We start from the raw sequence: 16,616 nt of genomic DNA on the forward strand, positions 1-16,616 counted from the left end.
TACTATATTTTAAAATATTTTTTTAAATTCACGTTTGAATAACAATGAATTTATCATATTAGTACAAATCAATTCTCTTAGTTGAATAAACTCCTTAGTCAATCTCTGTCTTCTTTGCTGATTCATCATATGATGAAGTTGGAAAGATATTTACACCTTGTTAATAGTATAAAAGACCAGGAGCATATAATTTATTTTTGTTAATACTTTCCAAAAATAACTAATTACTAGAAGAAAATTATTATATAGAGAAGCAATTAAGAAATGTATTTCCTGAAAATAAACAATACAAAAAATTAAAATTCCAAAATTGTTGGATTAGTTGCCCACAAATAATTAACCTCCCATTAATATTCTTCCCAAAGTGAAAACATTTATTACTCCAAAATTTTAAATAGCATTGAACACATCATACCTATTCAATTTTACTTAAAATGTTGACTTCTTTATATGATTAGACATATCTATGTACTTTTTTGTAATTCAGACATATCTATATACATATTTTTTTCTTCTACAGAAAATATTTTTTTTCTAAAAATGTGAACAAAGTCAATATGCATGCTGGACATGTAATTAAAATTCTTCATCATCATCAATATCATATCAGACTAAGACAATATTAACAACATGGAAATATATTTTCCTCAAATAGGGTTGGCAGCATGCATGCATCTCCTAGCTTTTACACATGAATTTGTATATAAATAGTTCAGTAGATGTGTTTCAATCTCTTGCATCTTCATTAATATATACATATAAAGATTTACAGAAAATGATCGGTGGGTTTGGCATGAAAAAGAATCTCATGCATGTTTCAAACCCCCATGAATGTTTTCTTTGTAAAAAAATCTTCTTAGCACCTCAAGACCTAACCTCACAATCCAACACTTTTCACTCCAATCATCATCTTTCCACCTTCTCTTCCTCTGCCGCCACTCCACCCACCACCTTCCGACACTACACGAGGCCTGATCCTGCTTTGTGTGGGAGGAATCGTTACAACTTGAATTATTACCGTAGTGGTCATCATATAGATGAACAAGGGAGGTTTCATAAAGGATTTCCAGCGAACACTTCGGCCAACAATTCTAACCATTTGTTTGGGCAGCAGGAGAATCCGAAGCTGATGAATCTTTTTCCGGCGATGCCATCGGAAAGGTTTCGTACTCTTCCGCTTCTTTGCCAGCTGGAGGAACGGAGACCACAAGATCCGCAATATACTACCTAGGTTGCACGGAAGCTTCATCGGATGTCCGCTTCCCGCTTCGGAATCGGAATCGGAATCGGAATCTTGTGGAAGCTTACGGAATCTCGCTTCCAAAACGTTTCCAAAATATTCTTTTTAAAAACACGTTGAAAGCTTACGATTCCATTTTGGAATCACGCTTCCATTCTATTTTAAAATCCATTGTCATGGTTCATAAAAATATAAAATCATAGTTTTTAATTAATATAAAATCTAAATTTTAATAGTAATAAATTAAAGAGAATAGAAATATACAAATATTAAAACTAATACTATAAATTATCTTTATGCATTAATGTTTTTATTAAAGATATAGCACATATTCAAATATATTATGTCAATAAATTTATGAAGTTTTAAATAATTAATATCATAATTTATTTTAAACTTAATTTATGTGTATTTTTATAGTTTTAATATGAAATCATTTCAAAATTATTATAAATTAATAAATGCTTTATTTTAAGTTTAAATCATATGATTTTTAGTCTTAAATTATATAAATATTTCTTATATATTTAATATATATACATATATATGTATATATAAATATACGCTTCCAACACGTACCCGCTTCCTAAATTTTTTGAAAATTTTGCTTCTGCGCTTCCATACGCTTCCGCTTCCACGTACCCGCTTCCGTTTCCATGTAACGTAGACCGAGAGAGGCGGAGACATGTCGAGTTCCATCGACTTGACATTGAGGCTGTGATTCTTCGATATAAAACAGGCATAATATGATTCTAGATGGAGAAGTTAGGGTTCTTGGTGGGAGCATTATATATTATGTTGTTGTTTGTCTTATTTAATTGTTGTTGTTTGAAGGATTATATGTATTTCTTTGAAACTAATTATTGTATAAGTTTACCAAATCTCCATCTAGAGATTTACCAAATCTCCATATGCATTCACAAGTTGTTTCCTCGATTCACAATCTTCATATACATCCACAAATCGAGATGGTATTGATCCATTTTTTTCATTAATCTTTAAACCAAACATCAATTCTGAATTGAGGTAAACAAAATCCTAAGTCTACGTTGCCTCCATTAAAATAGAAAGAAATCTATTTATAAAAATATATATAAACAGTAAAAATAAGAACCTTGAAAAAGATAATTTTGCGTCTTTTTTTGTGGGTAAATAAAATTCAGTGCTCTCCCTCATCTTCTCAACCAAGAACTTGTCTGAAACCTAATCTTGTGTCTCTCTAGATCTCTTCCTCTTTCCAATTCCATCTGTTAAGAGAAATTAAAATCAATGCGATGAAGGTTTTCATTCTCTGATCTCATTACATTCTTTGTTAAGTCCGAACGTTTAAAATGTTACTTTTGCAGTCTCTCTTAATCTCTTAAGACTCCTTGAATGACAGAACAATGATTTGTTATGTTTGTTTGCTCCACACGTTAGGGTCTGGCGCATTCACAAAGTTGCAGCATCTGAACCTCTAACCGAAAACCATTCCTCCCGATATGACGACGACGACGGGCGTGAAAGGATTTTTTAAAGGCCTTCGCCACATCACTCAGATTTTCGGTGAGTCTCATTAATTACTGTAACACAATTCTTACGTTACAAGGAACATTTTTGAAGTTCCTTGTAACACAAGTCAGATCTCTCTATGTTAAAAAAAATTCTAAACTGCAGAGGAAGGTAAAGAGCGTGATATTCAGATTGGGTTTCCCACCGATGTAAAACATGTCGCCCACATTGGATCCGATGGTCCCGCATCAAATGCACCAAGCTGGGTACGTACGGTTTCTACATTTCTACGTATTTATCCCCATATACGTATAAGTATACTCACTAATGTTTAAAAAAATTGATAGACGGTAACCAGAAACTGTTGATATGGAATTAGTCTAGACCAACTTTTTAAAAAAAAAAAATTGTGTATAGAAAAAGTATTTTTTATGACCGATCTGATGCTGATTTTTTAGAACGCTTTCAACATATTTAATTTGTGCACATATACATATAAGTATACTCATCCCAGGTTAATAATGTAGATGAGTGACTTCAACTCTCAAGGAAATGAGAATGCTCAAGTAGTTTCTCGACGAGATGCCAACAACAATCCAACAGGAGAAGGAGTTGGATTACAAGAGTTGCTGCCTCCTCCCGAGAAACAAAAGCTCAAGAAGACAAGGCGTAAATCCGAGTCACATCACGGTTCTCCTCCTAGGCGAAACAGCAACGTGTTACCATCTGAACTGGTACCAAGACCCTCGAGACGTCACCACAGGAGCAGGCACGCGTCGTTAGATTCATCTAATGATCCATCCCTCAGGAGGAGGCGTGTTATTGTCTCGGCTAACGACGAGGAAGGTTCTAATCATCTTTCAGACAGCTCTTCTGCTTCTCATAGAAAGTCTTCGTCGTCGCGTCATAGGAAGGTGAAAGGATCAGGAGGAGGAGAAGTGTCCGGGAGGAAGACCAAAGCTAAACCGGAGAAGTCTACTGTTCAATCAGACGGCATATGTAATGATAATAACACCAGCGACAAAGACTAAAACTGGTTTTGGTTCGGTAGTCTTGTATTTCTTGACTATTAATTCCCTAGAGAATAACATATTTGTTTTCTGACAATATGATTCACCACCAGCGGGTGGTGATGATATCATAGGAGATATTCTAGTTGTTGCAAATCTGGTCCATAGATGAAGAAATTAAACCAAAGCTACTGAGAACATCTAAGCAACCGCAAGAAATATGAGGATCAAAAGCAGTAGATCAGTAACTCTACATTAGGAAGAAACACATATGTTACACTCGTAAGACCAGTTCAAAACATTGACATCAGCAACATAACATATGACTAACCTAAAGCTTTTGATATATTTGATTCCACACATTACATTTAGCAAAAGCCCTCATCATCTGTTCAACAGAACAACTCCAATTTTAAAAGCTTTCTACTGCCGCCATATTTATATCCTTATCCATGAGCCAAATTGTATACTCACTGATGAGGACAGAGTTGATAATATAACAACAGAAAAATTCTTACTGATAGTTGTTGGGATCCACTGTTCGGTGGAAACCCTCCAAAAATAGGCGTATGCCACTTAGGAGTGGAGAGCACACGGTATTCTTTAGTAAAAGGCGAAAGAATAATTCGCTTTGTGCTCACCACATGGCTGCGTGATTTTAATCAACAGAAAGAGACCTGTATTTAGTATACAACTTTTGCTGCTGGTTACTTCCAGCTTCTCGATGTGGGACGAATGACCAAAAATATTCATTTCACCAAGTAAACGTTCGTAGGCCGTGAAAAAAAAAAAAAAACGTTCGTAGGCTTAAATGGGCCTGGAAAACTTTAATAGTTGGGCTTTTAAGACACAAGCTGTCATCTTCTTCAGCTTAAGCCGAGTGAGTAAAACCCTAACACTATTGCGTTCCTATATACAAAAGCCGCAAACCTTAATTTTCTTACAACAGAACAGATCCAAAATGTCGAAGCGAGGTTCGTGCTCTTCTTCTCGATCGTTAATATTCCTTACTGCCCTTTGTACATTGCGTTAATTATTCTATTTTTTTTTTGTGTGTGTTGTGACTAGGACGGGGAGGAACGTCGGGTAACAAGTTCAGGATGTCGCTGGGTCTACCCGTGGCGGCGACGGTGAACTGTGCTGACAACACAGGTGCCAAGAACCTTTACATCATTTCTGTGAAAGGGATCAAGGGTCGTCTCAACAGGTTGCCTTCTGCTTGCGTCGGCGACATGGTGATGGCCACCGTCAAGAAGGGAAAGCCCGATCTCCGTAAGAAGGTTCTTCCAGCTGTCATCGTTAGGCAGAGGAAGCCTTGGCGCCGAAAGGATGGTGTCTTCATGTACTTCGAAGGTAAAATTTTAGTACACTAACCAAATTCGTTATCGGACCAGTAAAGTTAGTTGTGTTTTCATCGTTTCAGATACTTTAAATTCTTAAACGCTTGTTATGTCTTTTTTTTTAATCGATAGCTTGTTTGTTTTGCAATGACTTGCTTTTGAATAATTAGCTATGTCTAAATTTAATGGTTAGTTAGATTCATTTGGTTGGTTAGAGTATTTCATAAAGTGTCCAGGCTTAAGTCAAGTGTCCACCGACACGTTAAGAGGGTGTTGATACGGTTACAAGTCTGGTAGACTTAATTTGTGTCCTTCGTTACAGATGCTTTATTTGCTTGAACGCTTGCTTCTGCTCCATATGGACTCTATATACATACCACTCTAAAACTTGATTATTGTTTGTTTGGTTTTTGCCTCATTTGTAAATTATTGTATACTAATCTGGTGGTGACCTTGTTTGTTCGTTGCACAGATAATGCTGGAGTCATCGTGAACCCCAAGGGAGAAATGAAAGGATCTGCAATCACTGGTCCCATTGGTAAAGAGTGCGCTGATCTCTGGCCAAGGATTGCTAGTGCTGCCAATGCCATTGTCTAATAAAAGATCAATCATAGCTAGTCGGTCTTTGTTGCCGTGCGTTTGATTGTTTTTCTGAATCTTGTTCGAGTTCGAAATATATCACAAACAAATTTGAGGATTTTGGTAGATGGTATTTTGATTTTCTGACAATCTGAACGACGTTCAAATATTTTGGTTATCTAGACAAATCCTTAGTCATCGTCTCATGTTTTGATTCACAAAACCACAATGAAAATTAACTGTTTTGCGCCATTAGATGCGACAATCTATATACATAAGAAGAAATGTTATTACTTAACCATGAATGTTGTTATCTCTGTGAATAGATCGAAGATTGTCTTTTCGTGATTGGCCTTTTGAAGGGTAAATGAGCAACCAAAGTCGCATCTTCCACGATCACAGAGATTTCTACCTCAATCAATCTCGAAGGTCCATTTCAGGCCCTTCATGAGTCCCTGATGGAATCACAACATCCATCACTTGTCAAAGATTTTCATTCCACTTTCACTTTGGACCAACGAAGATTTCTTCAATAACTTCAGTCGCCCACCTCCAGTTTCTTCTTCAAGAAATTCTAAATTTCACGACAATAGCTAACCGTTTTAAAGGTTGTTTTCAGTAGATTCACCTGACTATGATCAAAGTTTGGTCGTTGAAACTTCTCATAGGAAGAACATCTCAATCTTGTTAGTGTAAGACTTGCAAATGATATTCAAATGACTATTATTATCATACACACTCATCAAATACAGTAGACATTATAATACCATACCATGTTATATAATTAAATATCTACAAAACTTCGTCATGTTCTATGTAACATAATAACAAACCCTCTCTCTCTCTCTCTCTCTCTCTTCACTACAGTTTTATTTATCATGACCTGCCTAAACCCATTACTCATCCCTCTTTTTCCTTATCTTCTAAATATTTGTAGAGAAAATATGAGTCGGCTAAAAATGTACTAATAAATACACAAATAAAGCTCTATAAAAATACTACTATTTTGTGATTATATGACCATGTAATCAACTCAAATCCAAGACTGGATTGGATAACTGCACTTGAAAGAGTTGACACCACTTATGTGTGAAAATATGTCTGAAGAATCAACCAATTGTTCTTCTTCCTTGACCCCCACCTGCAAACCGAACCCCGGTTTAAAACATTTATCATATCAAAAACCTAAAATTCATATCGAACCAGATTAATCTTACATCATCATCATCTTCTTCGTGATGGCTTGAAGAACCATGTCTATGTGGTTCACACAATTCATCGTTCTTTGCAAACCTTCCTCTTACTCTTGGACGACTATCTGCTAATGTCTTCCTACATGCATACTATTTAAACAAAACTTTATTTTATACAAATCGGTATATTGATAACCAATGGTTTAATCTAGTTATAATGGTTAAGCATATGGATACCTTAATTTTCTTGCTAAAGTTTCTCTCGTTTCTCTTCTTCATGTACCTATGAATCTTCTCTTTCCTCTGCTCAGCGGTGAGTTTAGCTACTTTGTTGACACTCCCGTCGTCTAAACCGGCTATATCTGTTCCTAATGGTGGAAGAACCGGTGTTGCCACCAGGTTGTTCTGGTTCTCGCCACCGTCAAGTGTCTATTTCAAACAAAAACCGGTAAATACCGGGTGAAGATATTTAACCGGATTATTACACTGGCTTCATTCTATATTTTATATTGGAATTTATACCTGGAGGTGATGATTTTCTTGATTGAAGATGGGTTTTACTGAATCTGGAAAGAACATTCCACTAGTATCAGCCTGGATTTCCATCAATTGATCATGTGATGGTTTAAAATCAGAGCCAAAATGGAGACTACCGGAGTAAAAACCAGATCTTTCAATGGCTAAACCGGTGTTCATCATATTCCCGGTTACAGACATGTAAGTTGGTAAACCGGGATTACCCAAAAAAGAGCAAGAGGGGGAAGTAGGGTTTAGGGAGCCAAGATTGTAACTTGGGACAGAAGAAAGACAATCATCTTCAAAAACCGATAAAGGAGGAGGCAGAGGATCACAAGAAGATGAAGAGTAGAGGATGTTGGGAGGCTGGTGAAGCTGAACTCCGGTGAAATCAAACTGGTCTTGGAGTTGATCAGACGCTGGAAACTGAATAGAGGAGGAGAAATCTATGGAAGCTGTGATGTCGTTATCGAAATCGTCTTGTGAGTCGAATATGATCGATAAGTCACCGTTGTCATTATTATTGTTGTTGTTGTTGTCTTCATGGTCTTGATTCAAACAATTGTTGTTGTTGATGTTTTCGACATAGCCACAACAATTTGAAGCAGAGGTCACTTCAGAAGTTTGATTAAAGGTCTCTTGAAAGAATTGCGGATCACAGAAGTCGACGATTTGAGCGGTGAGAGGGCTTGTGATCTCATCCTACAACATAACAACAACAAGATGAGATGGAACTAGCTGAAAAACATAGTAAGATATTCATTTGTATATGTTTTTGAGACATACTCTGAAGACTTGCATAACAACCTAGTTGGACGGACTATCTTGCTGGACGGACTATCTTGCCAAGCAAGAAACTATAATTTATTTTTAAAAGAAACTATAATTTAGATACCCGTTTAACTTTAAACAGTTGTTTAGAGAGAACATGTTATTTATATTATCAGATTTGGTTCGTTATTCGTGTGTTTTATCAAGAAGAATCTATATAAATAAAAATTAACGATACGGAGGGAGAGTTTCCGTAAAAGGAATGTTTTTGGATTCTAGTGTTTATTTTGCCTCGAGAAATGAAGAACATTGCCTAGTAAGAACCAACATCTTAAACATTTCATACTTCAAAAATAAAGGCCTCAATAAGAACAAGAATCTTTTTTTTATATATCAATTAGATATTTCAATGATAATTCATGTGATAGTTTTCCATTCAAGTTTATATAGTTATCATGTACATCAGAATGAAAAAAAAAACTGAGGGCGTGACACTTGAGTAATTATTTTGTTGCGTTAAACTAAATTATATATATTCACTAGGGGAAATAGCCAATGTTGTATTTTTGACACCTAACTAACCTAATATTACAACATATTACCCAAAACAAAACAAAAAGTAATCAAATAACTATATGAGACACAATACAGCTCAAATTGAAATTGAAGTGTACTATAATGACTAAAAACAGGTCTGGCATCTATTGGATTCTGATCAACTGTTCTATGTGCTATATATGTCTTGTGGCTAACTGTGGTTGGCTAACAAGTACGTAAACAACATACAAAGGGTTAGTCATGTAAACTCTATGATCATAATTGTCGTTTCAAAGTCTTGGGAGATGAACTAAATTGTAGGGAATAACCCACAAATAAATAAATAAAGAAAGAAAGTAAAAGCAATGAAGCAAATTGAACAAGAAGATAAAATGGAATAACTGAGAAAACGATGTTACCTAAAAGAAACTTAGATTTTCGAATAGACTAATTATTCCTTTCAAATATATAACCTAAATTAGGTTTAGAGATGATATATATTTTTTGGAGCGGTTTGATATACATGCATGCATGCCTAATGGCTAATCAACACATTAAAACATTCTGTATATTATGTTTTCGATATACAAAACATAAAGAAGATAAACAATGCATTTCAAAGGATCAAATGATATTTAAATTCAGACAATTAACATTGCACGAAATTTGGTTTTCATATATAGCGAAAAGAGTAATTGACGAAGGATATAAATTAAGAAGAAAACAAGAAGCAAATATACCATTGAGAGCTGTTCATGCGACGAAATTACGTCCTGTGACATGTTTATCTGTTTTTTATGGACTCCAACGTGACGCCAAGATTTTCTGGGAAAGATCAAGAGAGATAGTTTCCCAAGAAAGGCTTCTTCAATGCTTTGCAGAATGTGTGGGAAGAGTGATGTATCTGAACAAGAAGATCCATATAATTAATACTGTGGAGAAGAGATAATAATTAATCAAACAGAACAAAAAACAACAATTCTGTTTAAGACAGAGAAGAAAAGAAAATGTTCTTACATCTTTCCGGAGAAACTAATTGGAGGTTATGCAAGTTAACGTAACCAAGTTATATATAGTTTTTGTTAAATGTGTATGTATTTGTGTATGTATCTGCATGTTAAAGTACTAGTGTGGGTTAATGTAATAAGTCCTTGAGAAATGCCACGTGGAAATTAACGGCAAACACGCTAGTCCTAGAGTTTCTTATTAGCGTGACATGACGCGTTCTGATTGGATAAGTTTTTGTATTTTGAGTTGACGTGGTAAATTTGGTCCCACCTAAGTGGTGACTTTGTTGACCTGTAATGGAGTTTGACCCAATTCTTTTGTTTCCGATTATTTTGACCTATTGACTGAAACTTGCACTAAATTAAGCTTTTTTTTATTTATAGAATTGGCTTTTCTATTTTATTTTTAGCAATATTTGTTTTCTATCTTTTATTTTTCATTTTCTAATTTATTTACTTGCTATTTTTTTCATGTAGTTAAGACGTGGAAAAGAGGACCAGGTCAGTGAAGTTACCAATTATATGAATCATAATGTACAAAGTCAAATATTTTTTTTATATGATGAAAATAGTTACGTGATGCTTAGCTAAATTCGAAAACTAAAAATTTCATATGAAAATGGTTTCCTCTGGATAAAAATTCTGCGATAGTGATATTTTTAGCATACCATGCATGTTTCGAGTTGTCATTTTCTTATATTGTTGTTTTTCTCATAACCATAAGCAAATATTGAAACGACCAGAAATAACATATGAAAAGACAAGTTTATAGATCAGAATATTGATCGAGGTAACGTGAGGAACGCGCATGCCAATTTCTAGTGTGAATGTTAATAACAACATCATTAATACACTTATACAAAATACAAACAGCTAAACTATTTCAACAAAAAAAAATTATATCTTCTGTTTTCTTTCTAAAAAAAATATTTTATTTATAAGCGTTGAACAAGTAATTAATGAATCTTTGTAAGAGAAAACATAGTCTTTTAAAAGTACTTTTGGGTAATGTGTTATATGTGTGAAGCATTGGAAATCATTGGCATGAGTATCTAGTTAGCTCTCCCCCCTTACCCGAGATTCGATTCCAGACTGGCTGTTTTAATACAATGCATATATCTTACTGTTTATTTTATATATACAAGTCAAGATTCAAAGAAATCGAGGGAATTGCAATAAACTATTTAAAAAGAGAAATGGAAATAGCTAGTTGGCAGAAAGAAAAAGAAACAGCTTGAGATCAAAGCTGATTCCATGAATCGATACGTTGGAGATATGTATGAGCGTCTTCAACAAAAGGTTTAAGTGCAATTCTGCACACGCAAATATATTGAACAACCATTTTCAGACAGATTCTAAAAAGTAGAATTTAACAATAAGAAATAAATCAAATGACCGGAACATTTCGCGTATATATATATATATGATCAAGACCATTATTGTTGCAAAACTGTGGTATCAGTATCACTCATCAGTTAATAACAGTTATGCTTCATTATGATTTAGAATTTTTGTTGTTGCATATTTATCAGTTTCTTTCTATAAAGAATATAACGGCAACGTTTAAATAATGGGCTTTATAAAAGCCTACATTCAACCACACAATCACAAAGGCCCAAGTCCTTTTTTTTGAACCACCAAAAGGCCCAAATCCTTAATAGCAAAAAGTATCGAACTTGCCCAAGGCGTAACATTTTTTGTTTTGTTTTGTTTTGTTTGCCTCTTTGATCTCGCCGTCTAGTTTCCTCCTCCTTCTCGTCTTCCGCGTTTTGTTTAGTTAACGCCGGACCGGAGTAGACAAAACCCTGGCTCAGCCACTAAGGAGTTGCGTATTCTTAATTCCAATCGATCTTCTGGTTGCTGCGTCTTCGTTCATACTAACATGAACTGTGCTAGTAAGTGACACTCTTTGCCAATCTAGGACTCTGGCTGGTGTCTGTTAGTGACATTTCTTGTTTTGTTTTCTCTCGTATAGTTTCCGGCGAAGTTCCGGTGGAGCCCGTGCTTTCGAAGAAGACTGGGTTGCTCTACGAGAAGCGGCTAATCGAGACGCACATCTCGGTAAGCTCTTTGCTTTTCTCCGTGATTAGATTCCTATCTAGTAAGATCCTTATCAGGTTGATATAATGCATTATAGTCAGACATTGATACTTGTATGGTAATAATTTTGTCAAGTGCTTTCGGTACATTGTAGGATTATGGGAAATGTCCAGTTACTGGTGAACCACACCACACACCATTGGTGACATTGTTGCCATCAAAACTGGAAAGGTAATGCAACTCCTGGTACTATTTTTTTTCATATAGCTGTGTTTGGAATTGGAGGAGAAACTTATTACAGCCTGATTCGCTCTTTGGGATCATTTTGCAGATTGTAAAACCAAAACCATTACACACAGCTAGCATCCCTGGATTGCTCGGAGCGTTCCAAACTGTAAGCTTTTATATTGTTTGCTGATATTTTTTTTTCCCATACTTCACTTCTTTGTTGAATCTGGAAAAACCTCTTTTCTGCCCATTAAGGATTATTATGTAGAGTAGAGCTCTGTAGATCTAAGAACTTGATAGACTATACAGGGCTAGGTCCATGTCTCTGTTTAAGCTTATCTAACATAGCGGATGAACACTCTACTCATTAGTAAAGTTGGTGCTTGAGTCATTCGTTCAATTGTTTTCACTATTATGTTGAATTCTGTAAAATAAATGCATATGTTCATTTATATTTTGTGCTTTCAGGAATGGGATGGTTTGATGCTAACAAATTTTTCACTTGAACAACAACTGCATACTGCGAGGCAAGAGCTAAGTCATGCTTTGTATCAGGTAATTTTTTTATCAACTGCCTTTGCCTGACTACCTGTGCCCCCCACCTGATATATGACTCATGAATATTGCTTATTTACTTCAGTATTATTTTCTGGACGTTTCCATTAATTATTAGTAATAAAGGTGATTGATGGATTTTTTGGGGGGGTACACTTTTTCTTCTCTTTGCAGCATGATGCTGCTTGTCGTGTGATTGCTAGGCTAAAAAAAGAAAGAGACGAGGCACGACAATTGCTTTCAGAGGCTGAAAGTCAGTTACCTGCAGCTCCCGAAGTTGGCCCAGCGAATGCCACTCTTAGTAATGGTAAACGAGGTATGCGTCTACATTATGCCTGTAACATTTCTTATCAAAATAAATTGGCTGTGTTTTCAATTATCTTGTAACAAAATTGCTATGTTTTAAATAGCCGCTGATGATGGTGAACAAGGTCCTGACGCGAAGAAAATGCGTCTTGGAATTTCGGCTGAAGTTATTACAGAACTGACAGATTGTAATGCTGCTCTTTCCCAGCAACGTAAAAAGAGACAGGTAATACATTTAGCTTCAGATATCTTAGTATCTTGGTTGGAAAGAAGAATTCTTGAGAGAATTACATGCTAACTCTGTATTTTATTGTTCATACCGTTCAATGGATCTGGAGTTGTATTTTGTGTTTTGTTAGATTTTGCTCGTGGCCCTTTTGTCTTGATACTTTTTCCTCGTTGCCTCGCTAGATCCCTCCAACATTGGCTTCAATTGATGATCTGGAGAAGTTCACACAGCTCTCAAGCCATCCACTTCACAAGACCAGCAAACCTGGTATTTTTTCAATGGATATCCTACATTCTAAGGTTTGACTTTGATAACTGGGTCCTTTTCATTTTCCGCTTATCACTTGATGTTGTTATCCGTTCTGGAAAGTCACTGAATTGAATTGATAATCAGGACGTCATTGCGACCGGAGGAATCGATACAACTGCCGTTCTCTTTGATCGTCCATCAGGACAAATCTTGTCAACGTTGACTGGTCATTCAAAGAAGGTCTTTGTACTTTGCCGCAGTTTTCTAATCTTTTCATCTAATCTTTCCTCTTTAATTTTGTGCTTGACAGTTGACATGCATTGTTTCCTTTTCAGGTTACAAGTATTAAGTTTGTAGGTGACACCGATCTTGTTTTGACTGCTTCATCAGACAAGGTAATCCAGACAATTATTATATTAGTATATACAGGCCTGAAATCCGATGGGTTGTTTAATTTTTCTGTGTGTAGTGTAGTGCTTGTGAAACATCTTTGTTGGAATTTCTATCGTTCTTTGTTGAGTAATGCATGATCTTAAGTTTTAACTAGTATAGAGAAAATGAACGTGTATATATAAAGTCTAGAATCTTTTAGTTGCTGCTCACGCAGCGACTGTGAAATCTAGTTCTTGTAAAAATCATCATGTCATCTTTCAAAACTGATGAGACTATCTAAATTCTAAAGTGATCCTGGTGTTACACGTCCCCATAAAAAGTTGACTTAACCTTATAACTCGTGATGCTATCTTTGTTTAATACCTAGCTTGATGAATTCCATACATAACTTTGTTTTTCGTACCATTGAACGTTTGTGGTCTCTCAGTGTTAAGTTTGATTAATGATAATATGCATCACTGTTCGTCTGATTTTGGTGTTTTGACACTCTGCAGACAGTCCGTATCTGGGGGAGTTCCGAGGATGGGAACTATACCTGTAGACATACATTGAAAGATCACTCTGCCGAAGTAAGGATGAAATTGAAGAATCGCATACAGTTTTACCTGTAGTACTGCATTTTGTTCTATTATAACGTAAAACAATGATGTGCTTTTCAGGTGCGAGCTGTCACTGTCCATGCAACGAATAAATACTTTGTGTCTGCATCGCTTGACAGTACGTGGTGCTTCTACGACATGTCCTCCGGTTTATGCCTGGCCCAGGTTCGCAAACTTCTTATCCAGTCTGATACCTGTTTTTCAAGTTTCAGATTATCGCTTCATACAGTGTTTATGGAAAGCATAGGAAACATGAGTGATGCGAAAAAAAACTTTTCTTTGACGTGTCTTTCTCATGCCTGTTGTTATTTTTCAGGTAACAGATGATTCCGAAAAGGTGGATTACACGGCTGCTGCTTTCCATCCTGATGGTCTCATTCTTGGAACTGGTACTGCTCAGTCTATTGTCAAAATCTGGGATGTAAAAAGTCAGGTAAAAATCCCCTTGATTTTCTTTCTCCATCAGCTCTTGAGATCATCAAACGTTTTAGTATTCTCCATCTGTTCCGACTTTAATTTCATCTTTCTCTATTGGCTAATAGGCAAACGTGGCGAAGTTCGGTGGACACACTGGAGAGATCACATCTGTATCATTCTCTGAAAACGGCTATTTCCTCGCGGTGGGTACTTTGACTCAACTAAACAGAAAGACCGATATCACCGGCGTCCACTTTGACTGACCTATTTTTGTTTTCTTCATTGTTCAGACTGCTGCGCTGGATGGTGTTAGATTGTGGGACTTGCGCAAGCTAAAGAACTTCCGAACATTTGAATTTCCAGACGCAAACTCAGGTATTCAACTACCTGAGCACCTCTCACTAGTCCATTTTGTTGATTGTGGTATTCATTTCTAAGACATGAATGAAATTTATTTTACAGTGGAGTTTGACCATAGTGGATCTTATCTTGGCATTGCTGCTTCAGATATAAGGTGAGGTTTACATTGATTTGAAGAAACTTGTGCAAAGTTAAGAACATGTGGTCAGTAGAAATGCCGTGTGTGTATATGTGTATGTTGCTCTTGCGGATCAGACTAATAATAACACTTGTGCATTTCAACGTTTCAGAGTATTCCAAACGGCGAGTGTAAAAGCAGAGTGGAACCCCGTAAAGACACTTCCTGATCTGTCCGGTACAGGTATGTCATTTGATTAAGCTTTTGGAGTCACTGTTCTTCTCTTCCTTTTTTAAAGTCTATTATGCAGACATTGTAAATTCATGATGAACTTGCAGGTAAAGCAACATGTGTTAAGTTTGGTCCTGACGCCAAATACGTAGCAGTCGGTTCAATGGACCGTAATCTCAGGATATTTGGTTTACCTAGCACTGACAGCACTGAAGATTCTGCACAAGATTCATGAATAGAAGATGCCTCTCAAGTCTCACCGTCAAGAGCAGAGCCTTGGCTTTCTTATAGAAACTTAAACCTTCCACTAGGGCATCATTTGCTAGAAAATAACTAAATTCTTGTTTCAACAATAATATATTGTATTTCTTTAATTTTACTATAATTTGCAATAATTTGTCACATCTCTCTACGCTGTTGTTTAATCAATTTGATACTCTCCATGTACCATTTTAAGTGATGTTTAAGCATTTTTATTTTGTTCCATTATAAGTGATGTTTTCACATTTCTAGATAAAATTTAATGTCAATTGAAACTTTCAACCAATTACAAAATATTAAATGTTTTTCTTATTGGTTAGACTGATTTTATTTAATGCAATTTTATGTAACCAAGATAAATTGCATAGAAATTTGTATTTTCTTAATCTTTGTGTAAAAACCTTAAACACCACTTAAAATGGTACAGAGGGAGTATAAGTGAAATAAATAATATAACTAAGACAGAATAAAGTTTGATTGGAATGAGCTGTATATACTCTGTTGTAAATTAGTGCTGCATATATTTTTTATGTAGAATTTTAGCTACAAAAATAAATAAATAAAACTATTTTTTGTAAGTTTTCTAAATAAAAATATATTCTTTCGGTTTCATAATAAATGTTATCTTAACTTCATTATTTTGTTTCAAAATAAAAATAAGTCTCATGTTACAACTTTATTGTAACTTTATATATATCAAATCTATTTTTACCTTTTTAAATAACCAATAAACTTTTATTTATATCATTTTTATTTAATTAATCATGCATTAAATAGAAGTATATCAAACTATTACTTCCTATGTTTCAAAATGTTACATATTTTAAACTTTTCAATCATATTAATAAAATATATTAAATTTTATATATGTATGTATGCATAATTTTTTGTGATTATATTTTTCTATAATTTTAAGTCAATAAAAATTTAATAAATGTAATTAATT

General features: G+C 35.1%; 4 protein-coding genes and 1 non-coding gene across 5 annotated transcripts; 3 read left to right on the forward strand and 2 right to left on the reverse strand.

Moving 5' to 3' along the window:
• Nucleotides 1-2,721: 2,721 nt before the first annotated feature.
• On the forward strand, nt 2,722-3,762 carry LOC108818678 (CRIB domain-containing protein RIC3-like). The gene is made up of 3 exons (XM_018591595.2): nt 2,722-2,785; nt 2,897-2,997; nt 3,259-3,762. Exons 1-3 carry the CDS (start codon nt 2,722-2,724, stop codon nt 3,760-3,762), a joined length of 669 nt encoding a protein of 222 aa, XP_018447097.1.
• Nucleotides 3,763-4,273: 511 nt separating this feature from the next.
• On the reverse strand, nt 4,274-4,391 carry LOC130499324 (U5 spliceosomal RNA). Its single transcript, XR_008938202.1, has one exon. It is a non-coding gene; the product is annotated as a U5 spliceosomal RNA (small nuclear RNA).
• A 181-nt stretch (nt 4,392-4,572) lies between these two features.
• Nucleotides 4,573-5,778, forward strand: LOC108820964 (60S ribosomal protein L23). Its single transcript, XM_018594010.2, has 3 exons — nt 4,573-4,715; nt 4,810-5,094; nt 5,554-5,778. The coding sequence occupies exons 1-3, from the start codon at nt 4,703-4,705 to the stop codon at nt 5,676-5,678; spliced, it is 423 nt and encodes a 140-aa protein (XP_018449512.1). The 5' UTR covers nt 4,573-4,702; the 3' UTR covers nt 5,679-5,778.
• A 913-nt stretch (nt 5,779-6,691) lies between these two features.
• On the reverse strand, nt 6,692-9,575 carry LOC108821626 (two-component response regulator-like APRR5). The gene is made up of 5 exons (XM_056992145.1): nt 9,418-9,575; nt 7,376-8,071; nt 7,091-7,282; nt 6,878-7,003; nt 6,692-6,801 (listed from the first exon to the last, which is right to left on the reverse strand). The coding sequence occupies exons 1-5, from the start codon at nt 9,457-9,459 to the stop codon at nt 6,694-6,696; spliced, it is 1,164 nt and encodes a 387-aa protein (XP_056848125.1). The 5' UTR covers nt 9,460-9,575; the 3' UTR covers nt 6,692-6,693.
• Nucleotides 9,576-11,410: 1,835 nt separating this feature from the next.
• On the forward strand, nt 11,411-15,865 carry LOC108820916 (pre-mRNA-processing factor 19 homolog 1-like). Its single transcript, XM_018593946.2, is given in 19 exon segments — nt 11,411-11,579; nt 11,660-11,745; nt 11,879-11,908; nt 11,911-11,955; nt 12,056-12,118; nt 12,421-12,507; nt 12,682-12,823; nt 12,918-13,039; nt 13,225-13,341; nt 13,436-13,531; nt 13,627-13,686; nt 14,179-14,253; nt 14,344-14,448; nt 14,600-14,716; nt 14,826-14,903; nt 14,991-15,075; nt 15,163-15,214; nt 15,351-15,421; nt 15,517-15,865. Coding segments are annotated over 19 exon segments (1,572 nt in total). The 5' UTR covers nt 11,411-11,566; the 3' UTR covers nt 15,645-15,865.
• The last annotated feature ends 751 nt before the right edge of the window (nt 15,866-16,616 follow it).

Source organism: Raphanus sativus, chromosome 8 (assembly GCF_000801105.2).
Source record: "Raphanus sativus cultivar WK10039 chromosome 8, ASM80110v3, whole genome shotgun sequence".
Lineage (NCBI taxonomy): Eukaryota > Viridiplantae > Streptophyta > Magnoliopsida > Brassicales > Brassicaceae > Raphanus > Raphanus sativus.

Bases quoted from the DNA above. Each gene is read 5' to 3' on its own strand.
- LOC108818678 (XM_018591595.2), top strand. From the start codon at position 2,722: ATGACGACGACGACGGGCGTGAAAGGATTTTTTAAAGGCCTTCGCCAC. The intron at 2,786-2,896 runs GTGAGTCTCATT...TCTAAACTGCAG, and splicing joins CCACATCACTCAGATTTTCG to AGGAAGGTAAAGAGCGTGAT. The intron at 2,998-3,258 runs GTACGTACGGTT...TTAATAATGTAG, and splicing joins CATCAAATGCACCAAGCTGG to ATGAGTGACTTCAACTCTCA.
- LOC108820964 (XM_018594010.2), top strand. The intron at 5,095-5,553 runs GTAAAATTTTAG...TTCGTTGCACAG, and splicing joins TGTCTTCATGTACTTCGAAG to ATAATGCTGGAGTCATCGTG.
- LOC108821626 (XM_056992145.1), bottom strand. From the start codon at position 9,459: ATGTCACAGGACGTAATTTCGTCGCATGAACAGCTCTCAATG. The intron at 8,072-9,417 runs GTATATTTGCTT...GTTATGTTGTAG, and splicing joins CGCATGAACAGCTCTCAATG to GATGAGATCACAAGCCCTCT. The intron at 6,802-6,877 runs GTAAGATTAATC...TTCGGTTTGCAG, and splicing joins ACGAAGAAGATGATGATGAT to GTGGGGGTCAAGGAAGAAGA.